General features: G+C 44.5%; 1 protein-coding gene across 1 annotated transcript in view; it reads right to left on the bottom strand.

The window, feature by feature from the left end:
- The window catches only part of ccdc135 (coiled-coil domain containing 135), a 122,723-nt gene that overhangs the window by 34,101 nt on the left and 65,629 nt on the right, over positions 1 to 22,993 (bottom strand). The window contains exons 11-14 of the mRNA XM_078563386.1: positions 22,705 to 22,833; positions 20,939 to 21,162; positions 14,356 to 14,571; positions 1,002 to 1,112 (exon numbers count right to left, since the gene is read on the bottom strand). Coding sequence (XP_078419512.1) covers positions 1,002 to 1,112; positions 14,356 to 14,571; positions 20,939 to 21,162; positions 22,705 to 22,833 — 680 coding nt within the window. The remainder of the gene's footprint in view (positions 1 to 1,001; positions 1,113 to 14,355; positions 14,572 to 20,938; positions 21,163 to 22,704; positions 22,834 to 22,993) is intronic.

The raw sequence follows: 22,993 nt of genomic DNA on the forward strand, positions 1-22,993 counted from the left end.
TCGGGTTTCTCAATATTAAATTGGAGGAAATCCTGCTTGTCCAGTACTGGATATTGTTGATTCATGTACCCAGCATTTTAAAATGGATGTTCAGGGTTCCGAGAGACTGAACCATTTTCCCTATAGAATTTCAGTAGCTGATGGGCTGAGGCAGAGGCAGAAATGAACAATATTATGGAGGTGGAAGTAGAAGATTTAAGCAATCCCATGTGAAATTTCTTTGCAGCATTTCGAGGTCATTTTAAAAATGTTTTTCCATTTTTTTTCTTTGAATGTCTGTCTTGTTAGCTTGTGAAAAGTTTTGTTGGGCCACTTTATGCTTGAAGGTGATGACCCTGTTGGAAAGAGAATTTGCCTAGGTGATCTGGGTATTGAATATGCAGGCCCATACAAATGAGGCAAAATCTCCTGTGCATTTCACAAATCCAAACAGCCCATCTGACATTAACTGGCCACTGGCCTCCAACATCATTTGGTGAAGAAATACTTCCCTAGTATAAATTCTGAACAGCCTAGTTGTAATACGAAATAAGATACCGCATAGTCTCCATTATCAAATTTTGTTAAAGGTTCCTATTCTTGAGTTAGGATTAAAAATAGGTGCGAAGGGAATAAAAGGAATGAGGAGAGGACCCAAGGTGTATGCAATAAAGCACTCTGGCCAAAGTCAGAGTTGAAAGGGCTTGGTGGAAGAGTAAAGGATGATGGTTGCATTCTAAATGGACAAAACTCAAACCCTACAGCATTTTAAAAGCACTTGTACAGGTCTAGGGAGGGGTCAGACTCATTGCATGCCTACTAATTGATCAATCCATTTGATTGAAGGTGGAGAGAGAAGCCAATTTGGAGCTTTCGATTCACACTGAATGCTTCCTCTCAGGTAGAGCAGTAATCTTGGGGGAGGGGTTCTCTTTTCTAAATTGAAAGCTTGATATTACACATAATAAACCTACGTCTTATTCTTTATAAAGTAAGAAAGTTATTGTTGACACAGATATTACCTCATGCTCTGAATCTCTGATGTTTTGCATCGACACAGCCTGTGTCTTCAACAATTCCATCATGGTCTGATACAGAACCACATTTTTACAAGGCTTTGCCAGTGGGTCAACCTGCAGGACAGTAAAAGTAGAAGATGAATGTCTTTAATGTCAGAATCTCAATTGTTTCTTCTCATGTATACAGGCTTAAACACTCCTCATACGATGGTAGAAAATAACAAGCAGTCATATCTGGTAAGCTAAAGTACAACAGAAACTAGAGTGGCTACAAAAGTGGTTAGTTTTAAGGTACTTTAGGGTCCGGTTAGATGTTAAAATTTTAAAAATCTAAAAATCCAATCCCAACCTGTCCCCTTCTGGGCACAAGAGCTGGCAGCCAACCCATTCTCAGCAGGTGGATTGAGAATTTAAAAATGCAAAAGAGGCTGGCAGCCTCTGATTTAACCTGCTTTGCAGGTTTAACAGTGGCCAGCCTGATTTTCAGGAAATCAAACAGGTGAAAGGAGGTAAGGACAGCTTCAGGGCTATGGTAAGTGCATTTACAGCACTATTAGTGGGCCAGACAGAGCAGGAGTGGCTTCCCCTGACTCCACGATGTTCAGGCATTTAGCATCTTTGAAAGTACAAGTACAAGTACTGGACCTCTTAGCTGCATCCTAAAATTTGGAAGCACCCGAGAAGCAATAATTTGAAATTGGCACGCAAACCTTTTTATTCTTTATTTGATTCTCCTCATTCTGTGATATTTTGTTATCTTTATTTCAGGAAAGAATCTACTGTATCTCATCCTCCAGCTGTCCACTTCTTCTTAAGAAGCCTAACTGACAGATGACCTTGTCAAAGAACTCCAGGATTGTTATTTCTCTTACAATTGGCGATGCTGTATCGGGAATGCTGGGAAAATACCGGGAGAATGCATCTATTCGGCTCCCTGACTTCATCCCATCGCTGGTCAAATTTCCCAGGGACAGTTGGGATCCAATTCAGGCTGTTATGGGGGTCATTAGCTGTTATTTTGTGCAGCAATTTGAATGTTGAAGGAGACGCATGAGGCTTCAGCGGCTCATCAAATATAACGAGACGAGAGCACAATGAGTGGAGGCTGTTGTTTGTAACTTTATTTTATGTATTATAAGTACAGGACCCAAAATCCGTAAAATCCCCAAATCTGGCACACATCTGGTCCTGAATGTCATGATAATAGCTGATTATGGTTGTGGACTCCAGTATTTGATACTATACGGTACTCGGTACTACATATGGGGTCACCTGACCTGGGGGTTGAAGGTCAGATAGCACATGTTGGAGCCTGTCTTGATAGAGTTCAGACACTGCAGATATGTGCTCATGTTAGGAAAATGTGTTATCACCCTGGAGCAGAGGAGATTGATGGGGCACCTGATTGAGGTGTATAAAATTATGAGGGGCATAGATAGGGTAGACAGGAAGGAACTTTTCCCCTTGCTGGAGGGATCAATAACCAGGGGGCATAGATTTAAGGTAAGGGGCAGGAGGTTTAGAGGGGATGTGAGGAAGAATTTTTTCACCCAGAGGGTGGTGGGAATCTGGAATTCACTGCCTGAAAGGGTGGTAGAGGCAGAAACCCTCATAACATTTAAGAAGTATTTGGATGTGCACTTGCGATGCCATGACATACAAGGCTATGGGCCTAGTGCTGGAAAATGGGATTAGAATAATTAGGTACTTGTTTGACCGGCGCAGACTCGATGGGCCGAACGGCCTTTTTCTGTGCTGTATACCTCTATGACTCCATAATAAAGTTAGCTCAGCTACAATGTCAACGGCCTGTGTGCATCATTAAAAAAATACAAGAAACAAGACACTGAGCTTCCCAGGTACGGGGTCCAGTACCTGTAGATAAATTGTCAGTCGAGGATGAAATGTATCCCCAGCTGTTGGGAGAAGCAAGCTGACCGTCATTTTCTAAACCTACAGTTGTGGTTAATTTTAAGGTTGTCTAGGGTCAGGTTAGGTGCTAAAATTTTTTAAAATCGGAAAATCCAACCCCAACTTGTCCACTTCAGGAGACAAGAGCTGGCAGCCAACCCATTCTCAGCAGGTGGATTGGTAATTTAAATATGTTAAAGAGGCTGGCAGCCTCTGAGTTAACCTGCTTTGCAGGTTTAACAGTGGCCAATCAGATTTTTGGGAAATCTAACAGCTTGTAACTTTTAGAGGAGGTAACAAAGAATATCCATGAGGGTAGTGCATTTGATGTAGGCTACATGGATTTCAGCAAGGCGTTTGACAAGGTCCCACACAGCAGACTAGTTCAAAAAGTTAAAGCTCTGGGATCAAGTGACATGTCAAGTTGGATCCAAAGATGTCAGGAAGTAAAAGTCGATGGGTGTTTTTATGACTGGAAAGTTGTTTCCAGTGGGGTTCTGTAGGGTTCTGTGCTGGGCCCTTTGCTTTTTACGGTATATATCAATGACTTAGACTTAAATTTACAGGGCATGAATTAAGAATTTTATGCATTATAGTCCAGTTTTATGTATTATGTCCAGGACAAAGCAGCCCGCATGATTGGCACCACTTCCGCAAACATTCGCTCCCTTCACCACCGACGCACAGTAGCAGCAGTGTGTACCATCTACAGAATGCAGTGCAGGAATTCACAAAGGCTCCTTAGACAGCACCTTCCAAACCCTCGACCGCTACCATCTAGGAGGACAAAGGCAGCAGATAGATGGGAACGCCACAACCTAGAAGCTCTCCTCCAAGTCATTCACCATCCTGACTTGGAAATATGTCGCCGTTCCATCACTGTCGTTGGGTCAAAATCCTGGAACTCCCTTCCTAACAGCACTGTGGGTGTACCTACACCAAATAGACTGCAGCGGTTCAAGAAGGCAGCTCACCACCACCTTCTCAAGGGCAATTAGGGGTGGGCAATAAATGCTGGGCCAGCCAGCGAAGCTCACATCTCCTGAATGAATAAAAAATTTTAAAATTTTAAAAAAGAAGTTTGCAGATGTTACAAAAAATGATCACGCGGTTCATGGTGAGGAAGAAAGCTGTAGACTGGAGGGTGATATCAATGGACTGGTCAGGGTGGGCATATAAGTGGCAAGTGGTATTCAATCTGGAGAAGTGTGAGGTAATGAGTTTGGGGAAGATAAACAAGGCAAGGGATTACACAATAAATGGTAGGATACTGTGAAATGTAGAAGAACAGTGGAACTTTGGTGTGCTTGTCCACAGATTCAAGGTAGCAGGACAAGAAAATAAGGCCATTAAGAAAGCATGTGGGATACTATCTTTTATTAGCTGAGGCATAGAATGTGCGTGCAGATTATGCCTGAACTGTATAAAACCAGTTATGCTGTGCAGCTACAATATTGTGTACAGTTCTGCTCATCGCAGTATAGGAAGGAGTGATCACACTAGAGAGAATATAAAGAAGATTTACGAGAATGTTGTCAGGACTAGAGAATTTTAGCTATGAAGGAAAATTGCATAGGCTGGAATTGTTTCCTTTGAAGCAAGGGAGACTGATGGGAGATTTCTGAGATAAATAAAATTATGAGGGGCTGGATAGAGCAGATAGGAAGGACTTATTTCTCTTAGCAGAGATGTTAATAACCAGGGGTAAAGATTTAAAGTAATCGGTAAAAGGATTATAGGGAAGTTGATGAGAATTCTTTTTCACCCAGAGGGTAATGGGGGCCTGGAACTTACTTCTGAAAGAGTGCTAGAGGCTCAAACCTTCATTGCATCTAAAAAATATTTGGATATGGACTTGAAGTGCCATCACCTACAGGGCTATGGGACCAAGAGCTGGAAAACGGGATTAGGCTGGATAGCTGTTTTTGGGAAAGCAGAGACATGAATGGCCAAATGGTGTCTTTTGTGCTGTTATTTTTTATGATTCTAGGTCATTCCTCAGCCTTCTAAATTCACGGAATATAAGTCAGGTTTATACAACTATTCTCATAACTTAATCCATTTATCCCTGGTATAATTTTTGTAAATATGTACTGCACCTCCTCTACGGCCAATATATCTTTCCTGATGTGCAGTACCCAGAGCTAAATGCAATACTATTGATGATGGTCTGATAGAGGCTTTCCACAGTTGAAGTATGCATGCGATAAGGTGAGTACATTTTGTACCCGTGTGCTAGCTTTTAGTGATTAATGATCTTGTTCGAATATTCAGTCACTCCATCCTTAATGATAGATTTTAGTAATTTACCAACAACTGATGTTAAACTGACAAACCTATAGATCCATGTTATCTCCCTCCTTCCTGTTTTAAATAATACAAGCAACATTTGCAATATTCTAAACTAAGGGTACAATTCCCAAATCTAAAGTGCATTGGAACAATACTACAAATGCACATGCAATTTTCTCACCAGTTTCTTTTAATGCCCTAGGGCAGCCCTGGAGATTTGTGAACCTTAAGTCCCATTATTTTCTCCGTTACCATTTTGAATAGATTGAATCAATATGCTCCTTCCCCTTAATTATTTTTAGATTCCTTTGTACCAGTAGTATTCTTTGAAAATGGAACAAAAGTATTAATTTAACAAATCTACCATTTCCTTATTATTCATTAAAGTCTCACCTTCATCTGTCGTTAATGGGCCAACATTCCCTCTTACCACTATCTTTACCATAATATGTTTTTTTAAATTCTTAATATATTTATAAACGGATTGGATTTCTCTTGCAAATTTTTTTTCATATGAGCTTTTTATACCTTTTATCACTTTACTTCATATCCATTTGTTTTATAGCTATCCCAATAAGCCAGAATTCCACCTTTTATTACATTGGTATACCCTGTTTACCCTGTTTGTTGACCACAATTATTTAAATACACAAATAGAGCTTTTGCCTTTTAGAGGTATGTACTAGTTTTGTCTGAAGGCATTTCCATTGACAGTTTAGCCTAATTTTCCATGATCAGTTCGATTGTGGAGAGTAACCAAATGGAGGTGGATACCTGCCCTTAACTCCAGGATTGATAGTTCTTTGAACATGATAGCCTAGAAAACATTATGATGAAAGCCAGCACACTCTTATGATATTTCTAGGTTGGATAACTACACAGATAACTCGTTGATTTTCAGTGTGTTAACTCTTTGCTAAAATAGCAAAGTTTGGATTGAAATGCAATCACGTACTAAAGGTATCACCTGGCTTGCTGTAGTCATGTGACACCTGCCATGAGGGACAGGCTGGGAGTAGCTATGTTACATCCAGTTATAATAAGGACTTTGTATTAGAGATACTGTACTCTTTGGGCTTGTAACATGGGGCAACATTTTCCCCCCTTGGGGGGGAAGTGCGGGAGTGGGCGCAAGCGGGCGGGCTTCTGATCGGTGCCCCCGATTGGGGGCGCGCTGCCATTTTACGTGGGCAGGCCAATTAAGCCAATTAAGGCCCTCCCAGCGTGACATCCACCAGGAAGTGCTATTCGCTCCCTATGTGGGCGGGGTGGGGGGGGGGGGGGTGGGGGGGGTGGCGGTGGGGGATTTTGCGCGCAATAGAGTGCACAGATCTCCCTGAGGCAAAGTGCTGCCTCAGGGAGATCGGCTCCGATTTAAAACTTTGAATAAACATTAGAAAAAAATTTCCCTGCCACGTCCCCTCATGTGACACTGTCACATGTCCATAATTTTTATTGTAAAATGTTCTGCATTTTTAAAATCACTCACGAAACCTCATCCCGTCCATGGATGAGGTTTCATGTTTTTTCACAAGCCCGCCTGGGCTCCTGGCCTGCCCACCAACCTTAAGGTTGGATGGGCAGGTCCATTAATGAGTTCAATTGGTTTTTTAATGGCCTTAATAGGCTGTTGACAGGTCGGCAGGCATCTGACTTGGATGCGCGCCCGCCTAACTGAAAATCTAAATGATGCGGGGTGATGTCGGGATGCACGCCTGACGTCACCCCACATCATTTTATGCATCGCCAAGCAGGCCCCACCCCCGCTCGCTGACCAGAAGATGCTGGCCATGGTGTCAGGAGTGGAGCTGAGATTGAGTTTTGAACAGCTGTATTGAAGCACAGCTACAAAAAGAGGAACACTAATATTCAGAGCTGCTAAAAACGCCAAAACAAAGGCTGGGTGAATCACTGGGTGAGACACAAAATGGCTGTGAATTTTCCTCTCCTGGGTCCTGTTGAAATTAAAGGTGATATGTGGCACACTGAATGGAAAGGCTGGGGTGGCTGTGAAAATTGCCAAAGGAGTCATCGAGAAATCAAACAAATTTAGCACAGATGTGTACCAGGCAATCTTCAAGTGGAGAATCACATCAACTGAAGGCATGGAAAGTAGTCCAGTCCAAGAACGAATGTCACGCCGCACCCAAACTACCCTTCCAATAGCAAAAAAGCTACTGGAGCCAGGAGTAATAACAGACGTGAGTGAAAAAATCAAGGTAAAAAAGCAAAAAGCCAAATTTCATTTTGACAAAACTGCCAAACCATTGCCAGAGTTGAGCATTGGAGAACCAGTCAGGGTACAAACTTTCAATGCTCTCAACAGGCATCAGCCCACACAGCAACTTGGGACATATGTAGAGCAGTTGTCACTTCAATTGTATGTAGTGGATGTTAATGACCAAATATACCGGTGAAACTGCAGCCATTTATGAACAAGACGAACATGAGAAGCTGCTCCTTCACCACAGGCGGCTGATCAGGAAGATGGGGTCTCACCAGCTGCACAGAGTACAGAATGATCATCAGTCCCAGAGTTCCACTGGTCCCCCAACAACAGAAATGGAACAACAACAACAGTTACCATGGCAACAATAAGTGTCACGGGAGTGACACTCCCCTGAGAGGGAACACCATCCACACGAACAACCAACGACAACGCGCATGTGTACCATAAAGAGACTTGCACAATTTAACAACAATGTATGCAATACATGTGCAGAGACTGATCAGAATAATGAACAGTTTGTTAATGCATGAGAACTGAGGGTGGATAAGAGGAAACTTGGGTAACTCACAATTATACGTGATAGTGCATGCAAACTTGTCTTTTTCTTTGTTATGAAAAGGGGATTTGGATTTAAATGCAATCATGTACTAAAGTTCCTACCTGGCTTTCTGTAGTCATGTGACCTCTGCCATGAGGGACAGGTTGGAAGCAGCCACGTTATATCCAGTTATAATAAAGACATCATACTAGAATAACTGTGCTCTTTGAGCTTGTAACACAAAGGAATGTTATGCATGGGCATTAAGTTTTCATATATTAAAATTGTAAACAGTAAATTCTAGGCTTACAGGACCGAAAGTGTTTACAGAGCCCTTTGACACTGCTGCATGAATACAGCTTCCACTGCTACTGGAAGGCAATGCAAGGGAATAGTACTGAATTCCAGCTGTTACCATCTCACAGGCATGCAAGCCATGAAAGGAGGCTCAGGCACTATGGGCAGAAACATTCCCGAATTGCACTAAGTGCGGTAGTGGGCGTGAAAAACGGTGTTTAGCCTGCTGGCTGCAATGGCGGGTTTTCGTGCCATGTCGTCCACTTACCACCTCATTAATTATGCAGCCACAGGAAACACACACCTTGCTGGTGGCCAGTCTCTGAATTGTCTGCCACACTGTTACCTCACCATTTCCTCACTCCAGGTGCCATATCTAAACTGCAGCCGCACACACAGTTCTCAATGCTTGCAGCCCAGGACTGGTCCAGTGAAGGCATGGTCCTGAAAGCCAAGAAGAGTTCAGTGATCCAACACTGGCCCACTGTGATGTCCTCCGCCCCCTCTCTGGCCGCAGGAAATCCTGCAATCTCACCACTCCGGCTTGGGAAGCGGTGGCAGTGGTTGTTGGTGCCAATACAGAAGAGGTCGGCCATCCAGTGCAGAAAGAGGATTAATGATCTCATCCATGCCACCAGGGTAAGGCAACCATCTCATCACTCTAAACTCACACACTCACAAGCCCATCAAACATTTACTGCTATCTCACTTACTGCCAGCTCAAGGGACACCATCACTCACTCTCTTACACATATCCTCATATCTCCACCTGGCCTCATCCAAGGAGACTGCTTCCTCAGCCCTCACCATCTTGTGGCCACTTGCACAGATTAACATGTGGCTCCACACACACTCTGGGATACCCCTCCTTCCCCAGTACAGACCTTCCCCTGCAGCCTCCTGCTTTGCCTGAAGCCACTTCTCCCCCTCCCCAAGCGAGCCCTAGCCTATCACACATTCACTGGCATCTCACTCACTGCCAGCTCAAGTGACATCACCACTCACTCTCTCACACATGCCCTCACACCTCCATCTGGCCTCCTCTGAGGAGACTACCTCCTCAGCCTTCACCATCTTGAGGCCACTTGCACAGATCAATTTGTGCTCCCACACACACATCCTGGGATACCTCCTTCCCCAGTACAGACCTCGCCTTGCAATCTCTTCCTTTGCCTGAGGCCACTTCTCCCCCTTCCCTAAGCAAGCCCTAGCCTTGTAGCAGTTGAAAAGACATCTGCGCCTTACGGTCGGTCTGGTAGGTAGAGACCTGCCCATGAACCCCCTTAAAAGTGATATGATGCTGCCTGTGAAGCCTGGCACTGATGGCTGTGAGTGCTGCCCGAAGCAAGGTAGGCAAACAAACCTCAAAGTCGGGAGCAAAGTGCAGCTTGCCAGGTGCACGTTGATTATGTACAGTTGTGAAACACATCGGCATGAAATAAAAAAAACAGAGAAAATAGGAGCAGGAGTAAGTCATTCGGCCCTTCAAGCCTGCTGTACCATTCAATATGATCATGGCTGATCCTCTATCTCAACACCGTATTCCTTTCCTCTCCCCATACCCCTTGACACCTTTAGAGTCCAGAAATCTATCTATTTCCTTCTTAAATATATTCAGTGACTTGGCATCTACAACCTTCTGTGGTAGAGAATTCCACAAGTTCACCACCCTCTGAGTGAAGAAGTTTCTCCTCATCTCAGTCCTAAATGGTCTACCCTGTACCCTGAGACTGTGACCCCTTGTTCTAGACCCCGAGCCAGAGGAAATATCATCCCTGCATCCAGTCTGTCCAGCCCTGTCAGAATTTTAAATATTTCAATGAGATTCCCCTCTCATTCTTCTAAACTCCAGTGAGTACAGGCCTAATCGGCCCAATCTCTCCTCATACAACAATCCTGCCACCCCAGGAATCAGTCTGGTGAACCTTCGCTGCACTCCCTCTATGGCAAGTATATCCTTAGGTAAGGAGACCAAAACTGCACACAATACTCCAGGTGTAGTCTCACCAAGGCCCTGTACAGCTGCTGTAAGATATTCTTGCTCCTGTACTCAAATCCTCTCGCAATGAAGGCCAACATACCATCTGCCTTCTTAACAGCTTGCTGCACCTGCATGCTTGCTTTCAGTGATTGGTGTACAAAGACACACAGATTCCTTTGTACATCAACTTCTCCCAATCTATCATCATTTAAATCTACCATTCTGTTTCCTACCGAAGTGGATAACTTTACACTTATCCACATTATACTACAACTGCATTATATTTGCCCACTCAGTCAACCTATCTAAATCACCTTGAAGCCTCTTAACACCCTCCTCCTTGCTCACATTCCCACCAAATTTCACGTCGTCAGCATACTTGGAAATATTACATTTGGTTCCCTCATCCAAATCATTGATATATATTGTGAATAGCTGGAGCCCAAGCACTGATCCCTACGGTACCCCACTAGTCACCATCTGCCACTCCAAAAAAGACCCGTTGATTCCTACTCTCTGTTTCCTGTCTGACAACCAATTCTCAACCTATACCAATATATTACCCCCAGCCCCATGTGCTTTAATTTTATATACTAACCTCTTATGTGGGACTTTATCAAAAGCTTTCTGAAAATCCAAATATACCACATCCACTGGTTCTTCCTTATCTATTCTGCTAGCTAAACCCTCCAAAAACTCCAGTAGGTTTGTCAAACATGATTTCCCTTTCATAAATCCATATTGACTTTGTCCAATCCCATTGATATTTTTTAAGTGTCCTGTTATCACATCCTTTATAATAGACTCTAGCATTTTCCCAACTACTGATGTTAGGATAACCAGTGTGTAATTCACTGTTTTCTCCCTCCATCCTTTTTAAATAGTGGGGTTACATTTGCCAGCCTCCAATCTGCCAGGACTGTTCCAGAATCTACAGAATTTTGGAAGATGACAACCAATGCACCCACTATTTCCACGACCACCTCCTTTAGTACCCTGGGATATAGATTATCGGGTCCTGGGGATTTATCGGGCTTTCAGTGCCATTAATTTCTCCAGTGCTATTGTTTTAGTAATACTAATTTACTTCAATTCCTCCTTCTCACTACACCCTTTGTTCCCTAGTATTTCTGGGAAGTTATTTGTGTCTTCCTCCATGAAGACAGAACAAAAGTAGTTATTTAATTGCTCTGCCATTTCCTTGTTCTCTATTATAAATTCCCCTGTTTCAGAAGTAAGGGATCTACATTTGTCTTCACTAATCTTTTTCTTTTTACATACTTATAGAAGCTTTTACAGTCCACTTTTATGTTCCTTTCAAGTTAACTCTCATGTCCTATTTTCCCCTCTTAGTCAATCTCTTGGTCCTCCTTTGCTGAATTCTAAACTGCTCCCAATCCTCAGGCTAGCAACTTTATATGACTCCTGTTTGAATCTAATACTATCCTTAATTTCCTTTGTTAGCCATGGTTGGGCTGTATTTCCTGTTGTGTTTTTGCGTCAGAAAGGAATGTATAACTGTTGCAATGCATACATTTATTCCTTAAATATTAGCCATTGCCTATCCACCGTCATGCCTTTTAATAAAGTTCCCAATCTATCTTAGCCAACTCATGCCTCATAACCTTAACAAAGGAAATTACGAAGGTAAGGACCCAAGTTTCAGATCAGACTACTTTACTTTTCATCCCAATGAAGAATTCTATCATGTTATGGTCACTGTTCCCTAAAGGACCCTGCACAACAAGATTATTAATTAACAACTTTTCATTGCACAATACCAAATCTAGGATAGTCTGTTCCCTAGTCAGTTCCTCGACATGTTGGTCTAAAAAACCATCTTGTACACACTCCAGGAATTCATTTGCCACAGTATTATTGCTAATTTGGTTTGCCCAGTCTTTTTGCCTGTACGTCCTAAATATCAAGTACCCTTGGATTTTCAGCTCCCAGCCTTGCTCACCCTGCAGCCATGTTTCCGTAATCGCAATCATATCATACCTGTTTACATCTATTTGTGCTGTTAGTTCGTCTACCTTATTGCGAATGCTCCGTGCATTCAGATACAGTGCCTTTAGACTTCTGCAGCTCACCAGGTGCACGTCACTTATGAACAGTTGTGAAACACGTCGGTGTGCAATCACACCGGCATGCCCGGATGATCCAGCGTCAGGGGATGATTCCGACAAGCAGGGCTTATAACTTGATGCTGAAGTATTGAAATTAGGTTTCCAACGTGCAACGGGGGAGTGGACAATAGCAAAATTGCAAACTGATTTTACGATGACGTGAACCGATTTTTGCAATCTCCCGATATTTTCCGCTCCTGCTCGCCATGATGGCCGCTGCAAATGGGAGCAGACAATTCCACCCCATGGGAGCATCAGCTCTGCTGAGAGTAGCAGATAATGATGAATTGGTATAAAATAGTGCCTGCACCAAATCACAAGTGCTATTTTCCAAGAGATTTAAAATCCGATCCTCAGCTGTCCTTGCTTAACCAATGATACCAGGATACAGGCCTAGACATTAAATGCTGATCAGTTGTTTTTATTTTATTCAGACAATTCTCTCATTCACATGGTTGTGTTTGTTGCCAATCATCTCAGCCTCAGGATATCACTACAGGGTTATCTCCAACAAGTGAGAGAATAACCACCTCACCTTGACATTCATATCACCATCATCAAGCCCCCATGATCAACATCTCGGGGGCTACCAACTCAACCAGCCACATAAATGCAGTAGCTAGTACAGCAGGTCAGAGGTTAGGAATTCTGAGGCAGTTGGCTCACCTCCTGACACTCCAAAAAATTTTTTTATTCTTTCACAGGATGTTGGTGTCGCCAGCTAGGCCAGCATTTGTTGCCCAGCTGTAACTGCACTTGAGAAGGTGGTGGTGATCGACCTTGTTGAATTGCTGCAGTCCATCTTGTGCAGATACACTCAGAGTGCTGTTAGGGAGGAAGTCCCACAATTTTGACCCAGTGACCATGAAGGAACAGCGTTATAGTTCCAAATCAAGATGGTGTGTAGCTTAGAGGGGAGCTTGCAAGTGGCGGTGTTCCCATGCGTCTGCTGCTCTTGCCCTTCTAGGTGGTGGAGGGTCGCAGGTTTGAAAGGAGCCTTGGTGAGCTGCTGCAGCGCGTCTTGTAGATGGTACACACTGCTGCCACTGTTCCTCAGTGCTGCAGGGAGTGAATGTTTAAGGTGGTGGATGGAGTGCCAATCAAGCTGGCTGCTTTGTCCTGGATGTTGTCAAACTTCTTGAATGTTGTTGGAGCTGCACTCATCCAGGCAAGTGAAGAATATTCCATTACATTCCTGACTTGGGCCTTGTAGATGGTAGACAGGCTTTGGGGAGTCAGAAGGTGAGTTACCTGCCACAGAATTCTCAGCCTCTGACCTGCTCATGTAGCTACAGTATTTATATGGTTGGTCTAGTTCAGTTTTTGGTCAATGGCTTTAGTAATGGTAATGCCATTGAATGTCAAGGGGAGATGGTTAGATTCTCTGTTGTTGAAGATGATCATTGCCTGGCACTTGTGTGATGTAAATGTTACTTCCACCACTTTCCATCACCTACAAGGTACAGGTCAGGAGTGTGGTGGAAAAATCTCTACATGTTTGGATGGATGTAGCTCTAATAACATTCAAAATATTTGATACCATCCAGGACAAAGCAATCTGCTTGATTAGTTCTCCACCCGCTCTCTCCAGCACGCAGTGTGTACAATTTACAAGATTCACTGCAGCCACTCTCCTTGGTTTCTTCAGCAGCACTTTTCAAACCTGGGACTTTTAGAAGGATGTAGGCAGTTGGTTGCTTGGGAGCACCATCTGCTGCAAGTTCCATCCAAAGTTACACACCATCTCAACATGGACATGAATCCATTCCTCACTGTCGCTGGGTCAAAATCCTGGAACTCCCTCCGTAACAGCACTGTGGGTGTACCCACACCACATGGTCTGCAGTGGTTCAAGAAGAAGGCTCACCACCACCTTCAAAAGAAGGCAATAAATGCTGGCTTAGGCAGTGATGCCCATATTCTGAGAATAAAGATAAAAACAATGCACTTTTTTCTGTGCAGTTACTGTGTTGCTGTACCTCAAAGGTGACAACAATCTGCTCCATGTTAACCTCTTGGTCATCCTTTTGCAACAAGTTTGGTGGGAGGACGAACTCTCGCTTCAATGCTGTGATCCTGTCATCCTCTCGATGATAGGTCAGATGGATGTGCTCTTGAGTGATCAGAAATACTTGCTCTGCCACATCCTGGTGAGCTGGAATTTTTCTGTTTCTGGCAAAACGTTCTGTTATTTTCTGGAAGGCAAAGTGAGAAATGAACAACTCTTTTACATATACATTATTTGTTATTTTCAATGGTTTCACAGGAACTGAGACAACAATGGAGACGCAAAGAAAGATGTGATTATATAGCGCCTCTCGTGGCCTCAGGGTGTCCCAAGGTGGTTTACAATCAATAGGGTACTTTTTGAAGTGTGGTCACTGTTATAATGTAGGAAATTCAGCAACCAATATGTGCACAACAAGATCCCACAAACAGCAATGAAATAACTAACCAGGTAATCTGTTTTAGTGATGTTGGTTAAGGGGTAAATATTGGCCAGAACACTGAGAATAACTCTTTGCTCTTCTCTGAAATAGTGCCTTTGGGTCCTTTAGGTCCACCTTAGAGGGTAGACAAAGCCTTTGTTTAACTTCTCATCTGAAAGTACTGCACTGGAGCGTCCGGAATGGGACTTGAACAGAGCACCTTCTAACTTAGCAACAAGAGTGCAAACAGGGGAGACAGTGACATAGTGCTATTGTCACTAGGCTAGTAATCTAGAGACCCAGGGTAATGCTCTGGGGACTATAAAAATCTGGAATTAAAAGTTTGATGATGACAATTGTTGATTTTTGTAAAAACCTATCTAGTTCATTGATGTCCTTTAGGAAAAGAAATCTGCCCTTCTTAGCTGGTCTGGCCTACATGTGACTCCAGATCCTCAGCAATGTGGTTGACTCTTAAATGCCCTCTCAAATAGCCTAGCAAGCCACACAGTTGTACCAGAACAGCTAGAAAGCCTATAAGGAATGAAACCGGATGGATCACCTGGCATCAACTTAGGCACCAGAAACGACAATGACAAACTCAGCCTTGTCAACCATGCAAGGTCCTCCTTACTAACAACTGGGAGCTTGTGCCAAAATTGGGAGAGCTGTCCCACAGAATTTTCAAGCAACAGTCTGACATATACTCACAGAATCATACTTTACAGACAATCTCCCAGACACCACCATCACCATCCCTGGGTATGTCCTGTCCCATCGGCAGGACAGACCCAGCAGAGGTGGCAGCACAGCGGTATACAGTCAGGAGGGAGGTGCCCTGGGAGTCCTCAACATCAACTCCAGACCCCATGAAGTCTCATGGCATCAGGTCAAACACGGGCAAGAAAACCTCCTGCTGATTATCACATACATAAACATACTTGACCTCATCTTCACCAATCTGCCTGCTGCAGGTGCATCTTTCCATGACAGTATCAGTAGGAGTAACTACCTCACAGTCCTTGTGGAGACGAAGATGCGTCTTCATATTGAGGATACCCTCTATTGTGTTGTGTGGCACTACCGCTGTGCTAAATGAGACAGATTTCGAACAGGTCTCGCAACTCAAGACTGGGCATCCATGTGGCAGTATGGGCCATCAGCAGCAGCAGAATTGTACTCAACTACAATCTGTAACCTCATGATCCGACATATCCCCCACCAAGCCAGGGATCAACCCTGGTTCAATGAAGAGTGCAGGACAACATGCCCGGAGCATCACCAGGCACGCTTAAAAATGAAGTTTCAATCTGGTGAAGCTACAACACAGGACTGCTTGCGTGCCAAGTGGATTAAGCAGCATGTGATAGACACAGCGATCCCACAACCAATGGATCAGATCTAAGCTCTGCAGTCCTGCCACATCCAGTCTTGAATAGTGGTGGACAATTAAGCACACTGGAGGAGGAGGCTCCACAAATATCCCCGTCCTCAAGGATGGGGAAGGCCAGCACATCAGTGCAACAGATAAGGCTGAAACATTTGCAACAATCTTCAACCTTAAGTGCTGAGTGGATGATACATCTTGGCCTCCTCCAGAGGTCCCCAGCATCACAGATGTCAGTCTTCAGCTAATGCAATTCACTCCATGTGACATCAAGAAGTGGCCGAAATCACTGGGTACTGCAAAGGCTATGGGCCCTGACAATATTCCGGCAATAGTACTCAAGATTTGTGCTCCAGAACTTGCCGCGCCCCTAGCCAAGCTGTTCCTGTACAGCTACAACACTGGCATCTACCCGGAAATGTGGAAAATTGCCCAAGTGTGTCCTGTACTCAAAATGCAGGACAAATCCAACTCAGCCAATTAGTGGCCCGATCAGTCGTCTCTCAATCATCAGTAAAGTGATGGAAGGGGTCATCAATATTGCTATCAAGTGGTACTTGCTTAGCAATAACCTGCTCACTGATGCTCAGTTTGGGTTCCGCCAGGGCCACTCAGCTCCTGACTTCATTGCAGCCTCGACTCAAACACGGACAAAAGAGCTGAACTCCAGAAGTGAGGCAAGAGTGACTGCCCTTGACATTAAGGCAGCATTTGACCGAGTGTGGAAATTGGAAACAGTGGGAATCAGGGGAAAAACTCTCATCTGGTTGGTGTCATACCTAGCACAAAGTGTGATGGTTGAGGTTGTTGGACGTCAATCATCTCAGTTCCAGGACAGAAGTTCCTCAGGGTAGCGTCCTTGACCCAAACATCTTCAGCTACTTCATCAATGACCTTCCTTCCATCATAAGGTCAGAAGCGGGGATGTTTGCTGATGATTGCACAATGTTCAGCACCATTCACAGCTCCTCAGATACTGAAGCAGTCCACGTCCAAGTGCAGAAAGACCTGGACAATATCCAGGCTTGGGCTGACAAGTGGCAAGTAACATTCATGCCACACAAGTGCCAGGCAATGACCATCTCTAACAAGAGAGAATCTAACAATTGCCCCTTGACATTCAATGGCATTACCACCGCTGAATCCCTCACTATCAACATCCTGGGGGTTACCATTGATCAGAAACTGAACTGGACTAGCCATATAAATACTGTGGCTACAAGAGCAGGTCAGAGGCTAGGAATCCTGCGGCAAGTAACCCACCTCCTGACTTTCCAAAGCCTGTCCACCATCTACAAGGCATATGTCAGGAGTGTGATAGAATACTCTCCCTTGCCTAGGTGAGTGCAGCCACAACACTCAAGAAGTTTGACATCATCCAGGACAAAGCAGCCCGCTTGGTTGACACCCCATCCACAAACATTCACTCCCTCCACCAACAATGCACAGTGGCAGCATTGTGTGCCATTTAAAAGGTGCACTGCAGGAACTTATCAAGGCTCCTTAGACAGCACCTTCCAAACTCATGATCGCTACCATCCAGAAGGACAAGGGCAGCAGATCCACGGGAACGCCACCACCTGGAAGTTCTCCAAGTCACTCACCATCCTGACCTGGAAATATATCGCTGTTCCTTCATTGTCGCTGCATCAAAATCCTGGAACTCCCTCCCTAATAGCACTGTGCCTGTATCTATAGCACATGGACTGTAGCGGTTCGAGAAGGCAGCTCACCACCACCTTCTCAAGGTCAATTAGCGATGGGCAATAAATGCTCGCCCAGCCAGCGATGCCCACATCCATGAAGGAATAAAAAAAGTTACCACAACCCACACACAACATTCTTTAAAAAATATGTTTTACAACTTTTCTGCCCTGCCATTGAGAAAACATTTTGGATATCAGCAGCTGTTTGTTGCCTCATCTAATCGGGGGTATCATAGCCTGACCCAACTCTGTTCCAACACAGGGCTGGGATTGATTTCCGCAGCTGTTCTCCTGATTGTACTCCTTTTCGTTATGTCGTTACACCTTCCCTTGCCACTGTTCCACACAGGCGCTGGCTCGAGAGTTGAAGCATTTCCAGTCTTCAGGGCTACAAGGCTCTGGTAGTAGAGGACATACTAGGAGATATTTCATTGTATGGGATGCCTCTTCACAGTCACAGTCGACAGAATTTGTTTGGCTGTATCCCCACTTCAGCATTAAGGTGTTGTAGCAGCTGACAACAGTCCTGAGGTGACAGAGACACAGTCAAGTAGACCATGTTTTGTAGGTTCCAGATGGGAGGGGTTCCTCTGAATCATCAGACAATTTGCGTGCTTGCACCTGTAGACATCTTGAACAATCAACAAGGTAGCAGCCTGTGGTGATTACAGTCTAGGGTCTGGACATAATGTAGGAAGCTGCCCCTTGATGTGAGCTGCTTTGTTGCTGGCTCTTTCTGGAAGAAAAGATGACAAGGGTCAGCTTCGTCAGTTCTACTCTTGATGTAACTTGCCTCCTTACGGCGGGTGGAACAATTCTCATTAGCAGGGGCATAGGTCATCCACTACAGGTTTTAGACAGCAAGTAATAGCTTTGCAGGCTGCACTGAGAATGGGGTCCAACCTCTGGCATGGGAAGAGTGTCCCCAGATTGGGCAGGCAAGTTCAGCTGCTGAATAGCACAAGGGCAGGGCAGTTGCCCATTACAGTCTCAGGTCAGTTCCCCATTTAGAGCTGACTAGCTTCCTTAAACAGTTGGACTGGATTTTTATGCAGCCCATCATGTGGGAGGCCCTGCGTCAGTCTCCGAGTTGTGGGAAAACCTCCCCCCAATAAGTCATGGGACAGATGGGACTGACCACTGGTGGTGGGATGTGAATTAGGCTCATTAATGAGCTAATTGACACCCATTATCCCTGAGTCTACCACAGTTTAATGGTGGATCAGGAATTTAAATGGAGGCCTCATGGGTCTTCCATGCCCTTGGAAGGCCGACCAGCAAAATCTGTCGGGTTTGACTGCGGCCATTGGTGGGGAGGGGGTCTCACTATCTCTGCCCGATCAAGGGATCCAGCATCGCACAGAGGGGTGGCCGCTGAAAGCCATCCCCCTCATCTCCCTGCCATTGCCTCCAATGACCCCATCCAATACTCCCATACTGCAAGCCCCATCCTGCTATCACCACCCTCTGTGACTCTCGGCTTTGATTCAGTGGATTCAGTGCCACTGGCAGCCACCATTCCCACCCCTAGGTGGCAATGACAAGCTGCTGGTCTGTGATTGGCTGGCAGTTCTCGGTGGGTGGGATTTCTACCACCGAGACCTCAATGATTGGGAAGGCCCGACGATGGCCAATTAAGTGTCTGAAGGGCAATTGGTTCCTTTGGGCATCCCCCATGGAACTGATGGGGGTTCTCTGCAAGTTCCCAGAACACTGAGCAAGACCTCGGTCAGCCCGGGAAAATCCTGGCCATTAATTCTGGCTGTCATTTTTGTCTTTACTTTGATGAGGTAATCTTTGAAAAACTTAGAGTGTGCTCTGACATTCCTCCAAGGTAAACAGGCTTAAAGTTGTGTGCCAATGTTGTCCTATGCCAGTGTGTGTTAAGCAAGGACTGCTTTGCATCTCTGTTCCTAAGAAGAATAGAACTGATCATCCAACTTTCTCCCAATGATATTGTCAGTGGACAATTCCGAGAAAAGTTTCTCCAGAGTTTCCATGGATCTCCACCAAAGCTCTATCAACCAATTGGGAGAACCTTACAACTTCACCACAAATTTACTTATAGGCAGACAACACTAGATCAAGAGGTCAGCCTTGAGATCAACTGTAAAATAAATATCAGTATACGGTAGTAAGGGGTTGAGGCTGGGCACTTTGTTGAGGCCGTGGAAAAGAAGCACTTTGTATCCAGCTGGCCCATGCTTGATGGCAATGCTAGGTACCTGAATGTTCCAGTTCCTGGCACTGACATCAACTCCCCTTGGCAAGAACAAAATTCTAAATTCCCTTTAAGAATCTGTTTGCAAATGTACAATGCAGGAGCACCTTTATTGTGTCTTCAGACACCTTCTCAGGCAATGGTACCATGGACAAAGGCCTCCTGTGAACGAGCCATGGGCTTGTCTAGAGTGAAACCGGACAGTGTTCTAGGCTGCAGTCATGTCAGCTGCTGTTTCGCTGCATATTACAGGGAAATATACATAACTAGAATAATCATAAAGGAGTGAAAAGACTAACAGTTCCTGTAGGGCAATCCCCTCCTCTACCTATGTAACATTGTGTGAAGTGGCACTGAGCCATATTGACCAGGAAGGTAGCAGCTTTGATTCTCGCGCTGAGAATTTCCTTGGGAGTTTTCCGTCAACAGACACTATAACTTAGGCTGAATCTCAGGGTAAAAAAAGAGATTTCTGCCAATCTTCCGCCAGTCAATCAGGCGGAAATCCATAGCCTGGGTTTGTGGTGGCAGGGGACTCCACAAATCGTCTTTGGGTCTTTGAGGATGATGATGTGAGCAGTACGATTGGTCTCAGTGTGCCTGGGCTACTTCTTGCCCCTGAATCACTGTCCAGTGACCCTTTGCTAGATGTCAAATAGTATCATCCCATGATGCCCTCCAAGGTAGAACAACTCACCTTTTTAGGCTTGCTCTTGAGGCCATTGTCACTTGGCAAAGTGCCAAGTACTAGTTTGCACAGGAGGTGCAGTAAGAGGAGAAAAAGGGAAGATGGAGAGGAGGAATAAACCGATTACTTACCACAATGGTGCGATAGTTTACTTGAAAAATTCCTGAGATCTTCACTTTCCTTGCTCGTTTGATAAATGTTGCTTGTCTGTAAATGAGGAAATCTGGCCTGTCCTTGAATTTCTCTGTCATCTCTGAAGGGGTTTCCATTCTGCTCACTAGCCCATCCACACGCAGCTTGCTAATGTACTTCAAAGTCCGGTCAGTCTCTGGTTCAGATGATCGAAACACGTGCTCTACAAGATACAAACACCAGGGAGAGGCAGTGTAGTGAACGAGACTGGTGGGACTGGTCCACAAGTTAAAGATCAAAGTGAACCAAAGCATTTCACAACTCCATTATCCAATGTCTATTTATGGCCAATTTTCTTCCCTTCTCTCATGGTAGCTAGAATTTCTTTTTGTGTGATTTCATAACCACTGACAGCCCTCACCTCCACTATCTCCCCGCAAACAACAATTCATGTGCCTGCTTAGGTAGGGAGTGATAACAGGCTATTCTATCATGGGAGACACTGCTGCCCAAGCTCAACCCTGCCCTCAGCCCTTATCCATATATTCCAGCAGTAGCTGCTGGATAGGGATCAGGAGCTGATTCCCATAAAATTGGGGGCATCAGCCTCTCATCTTGATTCCCAATACAATAAAGCAAGATTAATAATTGTGCATGGGGAAGTGGCTCAACTCCCCGGTGTGTGTGGAGTTAGCTAGACTCAGGCAGGGCAACAGTAAGGGTGTCTACCCCAGACCTCAGCACCCTTGACCTCTATCTTGACAATGTGCTGGAAAATGCCTATGTTGACATCATCTCCCCTCCCTCAAAGTTGGATAGCTTTTTGCCATTTTCACAATTGAATACTGACCACTTGAGTCACCAAAGGGTGATTTGCGTTCATTGGGCTGTACTGCAAGGAATTGAGAGCTTAGGTTTTCAGTACTATCTCAACACCAGTACAAAAATAATGCCCATGATTTAAGGGGAGAAGGGAAAAAAGATTGCTGTAAGTTTAAAGCAGAAGACAATGACATGAGTCTTGATTACAAAAACTGAGGGCAAAGGAAGGAAGAGGAGGAGCACTGGAAATTCATTCTCGGTAATATTTAATCCATAACTGCTATGCTTGCACTAAGTGCCAATTTCTCCTAATGACTTTTTTCCCTCCAAGGTGTTTTCGGAAGGGATATTATTGCTAGGAAATAGAATATTTTACCATTTCAGGCACCCAGTGTTGATATCAAGCAACCTCAACTCAGCTATTGTACCATGAGATGCAGAGTAAATCCCTCTGTACTCTAGTCCAATGAGGTACAGATGAGAACTATGGGGTACTTCAATTTCCTGCTGCTTAAATGGAGGGGGAGGGTCTAACTGCGCATTTCCCTCCTTCCACTTCAGCCACAACAATTAAGTATTTTAGACCAAAAATAAATTATTGGAATCCTCTTAGAGGCTCTTCTGCTCCTGGTTGTGATGGGTTCCCTTTCAGTGGTGAGAATCCTGACGTTGGGTTGGGTGGTGGGGGAGCCCACCCTTGCATGAATAAACAGGCCCAACCTAGGAGAATAGTTTGGGATCACAACAGTGTCAGGTAGCCTGTGAAGAACACATGCAGCATGGAAGTGCTTAATCACACAGTCCATGCACTGCTTGCAGACCCGAGTTGTTCCTACAATCCAGGAGACTCTAAAAGGGCCATGTGGGCCTCACCGTATCTAATTTTTCTATAAACCACTCCTGTCAGTCACGTATCCTCTTATTGAAGTTTCGTTGGCCTTACTATTGATAGCCATGTATCGGCCGTTTTTAAAGTACTCTGTAATGGTCCGTGTTCTCATGTTACGTTCAATTTTCTTCAACATATCCTTTCTGTTCGAGTACCACTCTGTCACCTTCACAAAAGAAGTACCTGTGGATGATTTAAAAAAAGATTTTGAATCTCTTGTTATTCCGCCTTCTGCTCTATTCCTTACTATTCATTCTTAGTTATGTGGTTATTTGTATATCGAGAGCTGAGGGGCCCTGACTTCTATCAAGCATTCTTCATCAACAAGCTCGGCTTTTAAATC

Source organism: Cetorhinus maximus, chromosome 18 (assembly GCF_964194155.1).
Source record: "Cetorhinus maximus chromosome 18, sCetMax3.hap1.1, whole genome shotgun sequence".
NCBI lineage: Eukaryota > Metazoa > Chordata > Chondrichthyes > Lamniformes > Cetorhinidae > Cetorhinus > Cetorhinus maximus.